Source organism: Nestor notabilis, unplaced genomic scaffold (assembly GCF_000696875.1).
Source record: "Nestor notabilis isolate BGI_N333 unplaced genomic scaffold, ASM69687v1 scaffold6931, whole genome shotgun sequence".
Lineage (NCBI taxonomy): Eukaryota > Metazoa > Chordata > Aves > Psittaciformes > Psittacidae > Nestor > Nestor notabilis.
Window position 1 is genome coordinate 22,116 of NW_009914246.1, and position 7,796 is coordinate 29,911.

The 7,796-nt window shown below is 40.2% G+C and overlaps 1 protein-coding gene across 1 annotated transcript in view; it reads right to left on the reverse strand.

The window, feature by feature from the left end:
- Window positions 1–2,256, reverse strand: part of DGCR8 (DGCR8 microprocessor complex subunit) — an 11,988-nt gene extending 9,732 nt beyond the window's left edge. Inside the window, 3 exon segments of the mRNA XM_010023562.1 lie at window positions 1–53; window positions 922–1,084; window positions 1,534–2,256. The exon segment at window positions 1–53 is cut by the window's left edge and continues 18 nt beyond it. Of these exon segments, the coding sequence (XP_010021864.1) occupies window positions 1–53; window positions 922–1,084; window positions 1,534–2,256 (939 nt within the window).
- Between the last annotated feature and the right edge of the window lie 5,540 nt (window positions 2,257–7,796).

A 7,796-nucleotide genomic window follows, 5' to 3' on the forward strand; every position in this document is an offset into this window, starting at 1 on the left:
GAATGTCATGATCCATCCATCTGGCAAAGGTTCTGTAGGAGGGCGGCCACGACCTTTAAAGCAAAGAATGGCTTTAAACCGGGACAGGCTGCTTACACAAACAGAAAACGGAGCAGTTTTTATTTTTACTGCTTTTTCTGTCTCAAAGGATAAAATGACACTGAAACAAGACTAAAACAGATTTGTTTTGCTTTAATAAAAAGGCATACGCTTCTCAGCCACATTAAATCCTGTCAAATTACAGATTCCATTATGTTTACAACTGAAAAGCAATCCTAGCACTAATTTCTAAACAGACTGATTTGTTCCTTTCACCAGTGAATTTTCTCTTCTCTTTAGTCTTCTTTATGTATTTATATCATCACAAGCATCATTATATTTAATGGAAAAGCTGTACTTGCTTTTGAAACAACTGGGTTTTCCATTAAAACTGACACTCAAGGATAAGTTTGCATTGGGACACCACCAGACCCCCAGACCCAAACAGCCAGCAATGAGTTAGGCTGTAAGCTTGAGCTTTCCGATATTTTTCAGCTTAAGCACAATACAAGGATCAAGTTCACAAGTACCACAGAGTCTTCAGCTGTTTTCACAGTATTGAAGTCAAAAACCCCAGATCATCCTTATTCACCTCCCCACCACAGGTAACATTCTTCATAGTTTCTCACAAATCCAGACACTAAAATACATTCTCATTACATACAGCACATGGGAGATCAAAAGCACTCCCCAGATTCAACTTCACTGTTCAGGAACGTGAAAAATCATATCCTATAGTAAGAAGCCTTCAAACGCTGAAGTTCTGTAACATATTAACAACTTCACAAGAACTGCTACTCTACACTTTGCTTGCTGATATACTTTTGTTCTCCAGATAAGCCACACAAGAAATTAATATATATTTAATGAACATCAACTTACTTTTAAGTACAGTTTTAATTTTGGTCATCATTGGCTGCACACTTGTTTCTCCATCAGACTGGTGATCACTTTCACCAGCATATTTCTCATTTTCTAGTCTCCTTGTTTTGGGTGCTCGAAGACCTTCTTCCAGCAGAGCATCCACATCATTATCAAAGTCATCCTGAAAGAGACTTCATCAGACACTATCCTTATGGGTCTACAGCCTCCCTTTCCCCTTGCAAAGAGAGAAAATATATTTTCACTATGTACTTCCATACAGAGAGAAACTAGAATTTTCCAATGATTCCAGTAAAAAAAGACTGAAAAATAAGAAAATAAGATTTTGTAAGTGAGAACTGGTATTTTTCATGACATAAAGAGCTGCAGTTGTCCAAGAAGCATTTTAAATGTTATCTTAAAATAAGACTATAGAAGCTGCCACACAACTCAGAAGCTGATCAACACAATTTACAAAGGTTTTCAGCCAAAGTTTTGTCCCTGAAAATTCCACATTTTTGACTCAAGCACTGCACACTTCCAGAAGAGACTGTTTAAGAGGACATCTTCACGTATTTTTGCCCTAGCCACTTGGAAGCCTTTCACCCACCACAAGCCTTTGGCTTTACTTACCTCGTATGAGTAATTCAAGGTTTCTTCATCCACTTTATCTCTTTGAACGATTGCTTTAGATGTGAACCCTCCTCCTTCTTCATCTATTTCCATCAAATTGTCGGTAAAATCTTCTAGCTCATCCAGAACTGCATATTCTACTCTCTTTTCCTGATCAATATCATTTTCATCATCCTTCTTGTCATCATTTTCACCCCCTGTTCCTACAGCTTTACCATTACTACCACCGAAAGGACAAACATGCAAATCCCCGTTGACATTATTAATACCAAAATCTGTATCTGCCTTATAATCCTGCTCAACTCCAGTGTACAGAACTTTCCTATCTTTGCTTTTGCAGCTTTCTGTAAAGCTAACACTAATTTTTACATCTTTAAGTAACTTAAGATCTGGGGTGAACTTTCGAACTGACGGTGCATGACGAGCAGTTCTTGGGCTTTGGTCACTATTGTTAGGGTCTACTATAAGACGACTTTTGTAGCAGGCAGATCCCTTTGTGAGAAGCTGTGTTCTGCAGATACTGTGCGTGTCCCCAGCAGGGGTATCTGACTGTCCATCACCACCAGAGCCAACGTCCATTACCTCTGCGTCACTGGACGTTTGCAGGGGAGGTGGTGGAGGCTGTTCGTTAGGCGGCAGAGGTGGGGGACAAGTGTGATTCTCCACATTCATTTCTCTTGCAGGTTCTTTAGGGAGGGGTGGTACATTTTCATATTTCTCCATTTTTAAAACTACTGTTTTTAAAAAACACAATGCTTTAATAAATGTTTGTATCTATAATCCTAACATGCATAAGTCCATCAAGATTGGTTTATCATGTTCTAGTCAATATGCAACACTGATGATTCAGTTAAGCTGACTACATTGTTCTTTTCATTAATGTAGACAGCTTTCAGAATCACTGTCTCAATTATTGGAAATCACAATGCATTCAGCTTAAATAGCTGAAGACTAAGACTGCATCTTCATTGGACAAGCAGCTCTCCCTTTCCTCTTTCAACCTATAAGAAGAAAAAAAAAAGAAAAGTCTTTGTCACAGAAAAAAGTACTAAAAAATGGAAATAGTGTCCCACAAAAAGCAAAAATATCACTCCTTCAGGCAGAAATCTCAAGCAGAACCAAGAGTGCCTTATTTACAGTGACAAAAGCAGGTTATGTGCTTTCTGAATAAGGCTGAAATGAGATTGTTTTTACTGTTTGATCTATGCAGCACCACAAGAATTTGCTAACACAGAGTCGCCTGCATAATTTGTTGACTATCTCTGCTCAGTTACGGGCAGGGCATTAAGCACAGCTTTTGCAGACAGCAGACTACAAACTGTGTGTTTTGGGGGGATTCTCTCCCTGTTTGAAATAACCTGGTACGGAGCCATACTTACCCATGCAGCAGAAAGGATAATTTACAGTTTAAGACAATCTGCAAAACCAACAAGACTGTAACAAATATGGGCTCATAACACATACGGCTTTTTGAAAGTTTAAGTTATTTGATAATTTTGAAATCTCAGTGGAAGTTTTAACAGGAAATTTCATAATTTACTAAAAACTCACAGAAATTACTCTCTAGATAACCAGACATTTGAACTTCATTCCATACTGTGGGACTATATAATATTCCGGCCCAGACACACAGCATTAAAGCTCGATTAATTCTGGAAGGCATTTGGAAGCCACTGGTTTAGGTAACTTAACCTCACAAAAATATTCAATTGCTCTAAGAAATTTTACAGGGGGTGGGAACGTGTATTTTGGGTTTGTCTGGAGTTTTTTTACATTAAATGGGTTCTTCCTGCCATTTCTATAATGGCTTCTTCAATTATACGTCTGTCATCTGAGCAGCACTACAAACATCTGGGGAAAGGAAGCATCATTTCTTACCTGCTATTTTGGTTTCTCCAAGTCCCTCCATGCCACCCCAAACATGGCTTAAACATTCCTACCATCTACAAATAAAGCAGTGTTACTTTGTTCAGGACAGCCAGCGGCTGAATCTGCTCTGTTCAAAGGATTTCCAGGTAGTAGAGAAAGTCTACCCAAGGATTCCAGAAACAAGCTGCAAGCCCTTAGCGTTGCTGTGTGACATTTGGTGGCAACAGGACTGAATGTCTGGGTTGTCATGAGGGACTTACAGAAGCCAAACATAATTCTCTAATGGATCTCTATGCCAGCCCAGACAGAACAAACCAACAACAATAACCAAACACTAACTGGAGCAAGGCAGGAAGCTGGGAATCAAAAGTTATAATGGGATTAAAACCCATACATAGCAGCATACAGAAGCTACCTACCTGGAAGCTGGAAGGAAGCAAAATACACAACAAAGCAAACTCTTATTTTAGTGATTTGGAAATAAACAAAGTTTTGTTGGGGCAGCAGCAAAGCTCGTATTTTGTAGGAGATTTGTTTTTGAATAAACTCAAAACTGTAACACATGCAATACACGAGTTTGACATGCACTATGGAATTACTAAGAAAAAAGTCTCCATTTTGATAAAAGCTCTAAAATAATCCCATCTCCTTTGCTACACACATATTACTTTCCTGAATGAAAACCAGCTCATTCACCAGTAAAACAAGCAGTTCTATACATATAAATTTATTCCATCCTACAAGATGTTCATACAATCACCCAAGCAGTGATCGATTCCTTCTTCTTTCAACAGGTTCTGAAACAGCTTATATTACACAGAACACCTCTAGAAATATGTTTGTGTAATAACCTTCCCCCTCCCTCATCTTCAGGTTAAAAAGAAAGACAAATTATTAAGTTCTTCACAATAAGTCATTTGTGTATTCATTGTTAATTCTGAACAAAAGAATCAAAAGTCACAGCACAATTTCAGTAACTCCTGGAAGCTAAAATGCTTAAGTAATCCAATTTTCCCACCTCAAAGTCTTTAGAAGACTCCTGAAAAGCGCAAACACAAGTAATTTACACAGAAATTACATACTGAAATTGGTATTCTAGAATTTGAAAGGGCACCACCTTCTCATATGATCAAGGGGCTGCCTGGTCCAAATAGAAAAACTGTTTTTGACAAGTGTTAAGACATGACTGTGAAGGCAGTTTCCACAACCCTGATATACATCCTGCTCCTACGCTAAAGAGTGTTTTAATACCACCCATGTCAAAACACAAGAAATGAATCTTTACCTGCCTAGCTCTGGTAGTTCGCTGATACGACACCTCCGCTCTTTGTGGAAGAGACATCTCATTATTCTATTCAAGCACTATTAACAATTAAATTCTTGTTGTCTTCCCTTGCTTGTTGGCCTTGAAAATAATGAAGAGCATTCCAAATCACTGCCAGGGATTGTCTATTACTCAGTACACATACTGTGGCCAGAAAAAGTACCAGACCAAGATGAGTTCAAGCTAGCTTTTGCATTTCTAGCCACAAACCTGCCACATCCCTAGGGTAAGATAACAGAGGCCAGCAGCTCTACAGTTACAGTGGGCTACAATACCTCCCTATGAACTACAAAAAGCCAGGGAGCAGCAGAGTAACACAGGTCCAATTCCCATGTACTTTTTTGCCAACTGATGTTACAATACGCCTTTTACATCAGGGCTGGAAAAAAACAAATGATGAAACCATCAAAACCAATAAGGATTTTCCCTTAAATATCAGGTATTTTAAAAGACAAAAGGGATAAATCCTAAAAGGATGAGTTAGATGAGCCAAACAAACAGCCAAAATGAAATTACATCAAGGGAACACGATTACCACATGCAAAACCAGACTTTGCATACTAGGTCATGTCATACTAGCACACAATGTAAGTTAGTCTCCCTATTGTCAGCCTCAATTAGCTTGCCCTGAAAGAACAGATTTAATTCTCCAAGGCTCCACCAAGTTCCATTGAGAGTTTCCATAAGGACTCCTTAAAGACACATGGAACACCACTGACAGCTGCAAGAGCCCGTGCAAGACACTGACAACACGAATGCACAGCTCATGCTCTGCTGATCACCAGGACGTGGAGATTTCACATTTTTAGTTGCTTGCTCTTATTTTAGCAGATGATTTGAAGACATTTCACATCACGAAGTAAACTCAAAAGAAGCAGATACACAGCAGACATCTAGATGTAATGTAGCAAACTACACAGGTCAAACCACACAAAAGCAATGGCTTGGCTTAGTTATCTTCCAGATTAGATTTTTAGGGCAGAAAGAAAAAAATACTCTTTGTTAATAAGTACCACTGCCTATGCCCATAATCAGAACATGGAGGGGGGAAGTAAACAGAAAAGGGTACCTCTTTCCAAGACAGGAAAAGATCAGAATCTTAGAATTCATAACCAGCACTGGCCCAACTCAAAGAGTAACCCCCTTCACTGTACAACATATTGGCAGTCTTACAAGTGAGTTCAAGAAAGAACATATTTTCTTCGTGAATACCTGTAGCTGCAATCAGGAACATGGAACAGCATACCAGAGATTCTCTCTCCAAAAATCTCTTTTATAAAGAAACTGGATTCCTTGCCAGAAACTGCTTACTTCACATTCACTGGATCCCTAAAAGAACAGTAGCTCAGAGCAAACTCTCCTTATTTGCTACACAAATACAAAGGCCTCCTCCTCATCCTCTGGCTCCAAGCAGCACTTCTGCAGAGCAGGATTCATGAGGCATCAATCACGCTTGAAGATCCACCCCACAATTATCCACCACCTTCTTCTTATACCTATACCTATTTTATCTTTTTGATGCATGGTCCTAAACCCAAATTAATCCTATTTATTATCAACTGCTAAATAAAGTGGGACTGAATTTATTTTCTTTAAATCAGAACAAGAAGCTTCAGATAAAAAATGTTCTCCAAGTTAGCCACTACATACCAGAACTCCTTTTTCTCCCCATTATAAGCTTCAGAACAGAAAGATTCTGAAGGAAAAACTCTTTGTGTAAGTCATCAAGACAGTTTAAGAAAATGCAGTTTAAGCCCAACCATAAGATTATCAATGGCAAATACAGACAAGACCGAAAACATCTCTAGTTGCTAAGACTTCATCCCATTTCAGAAGGAACAGAGTACGTCATTTTGGAAAGGCACCTTCAGAAACGGCAAAGCAGTTGCTGCTTTTATAGCTTGACCAGTTTTCTGGCAGGGTTTAGGGGGTTTCAATTAGTTGTGTGAAACAAGAAACTTTTTAAAGAAGTCTGCAAATCAGAGCCTAGGCAGGAGAAAGAAAAACATTCTTCTTTTCACATCACAAATAGCTTCTTACTTGTGAAAAGAAACAACAGACACAATGAACCAAATTCCTCTCTCATCCTCTAAAAAGGCAGAATAATCCTGATAATCAAAAAGAGCTGCCCAAAAGAACTAGTGACCTAACTCCTTACCCAGAATTCAAAATCGAAACCCTTAAGTTTAGTTACCTATTGAGAAGGGAGATGAGGGTCACTCACAGAAGAAAAACTAAAGATCTAACTCCAGCATCTCTAATGCACAATCCAAAGAAGTAAATACATTGAATGGGTTCACACAGCAAGCCCTCCATCCCAGTGTACGAGGGAGTGATGCCTGGATGTTACAGGGCCCACCTAAGCAAGAAAACAAACTTTACAGGTATCCCATCTGTAGACTAAGGAAAAGGGGTGCAGAAGAGAACATTCTATTTTTCCAGTCGAAAAAAGATACAGAAAGTAGATACTAACCTTTTGGACACTGAACGAGTAATGTTCAGTAGAACGAAAAACGTAACTGTTTGACTATTAATTGAAAGAACACATAAAGAAGAATCCTGAAGGTTACAGACGTACCACGTTATCTTCCCTGTCCCCAAGTACCAGACCTAGCAGAAGCGAACGGGCACGCACGCACACGCTGAGGAAGGACTGCCTTTTCTTCCTAACTTCACACGAGAGGCAAGACACGCTCTGCTCCCCCGTATCAACGGATGTGCCCAGCGGAAATCCTCCCTCTCGCCCTCCCTTCACCCCGAGGCACACGTACCGCGAGACACTCCGCGCTGCAGGAACTCCCCGGAGTTGGTACTCCCCATCAGCCCGAGGTGTGCGGAACACAGACATGGCGTTCCCTTCCCTCTACTACCCCGAACACAACTCCACAGCGAGAGCGAGAGCGAGGAGGGAGGTGGCTGGAGACGGGATAGCTCCCCCCGCCACCCCCCAACCAACCAACCAACCTCTTCCCCTCAAAAACCTGAACCAAACCCAAACACCAACACAAACCCGCCCTGAATAAAACAGAACACCAGCTCTGAGGGAAGGACGCTCCGGCCGCGGGCGGGG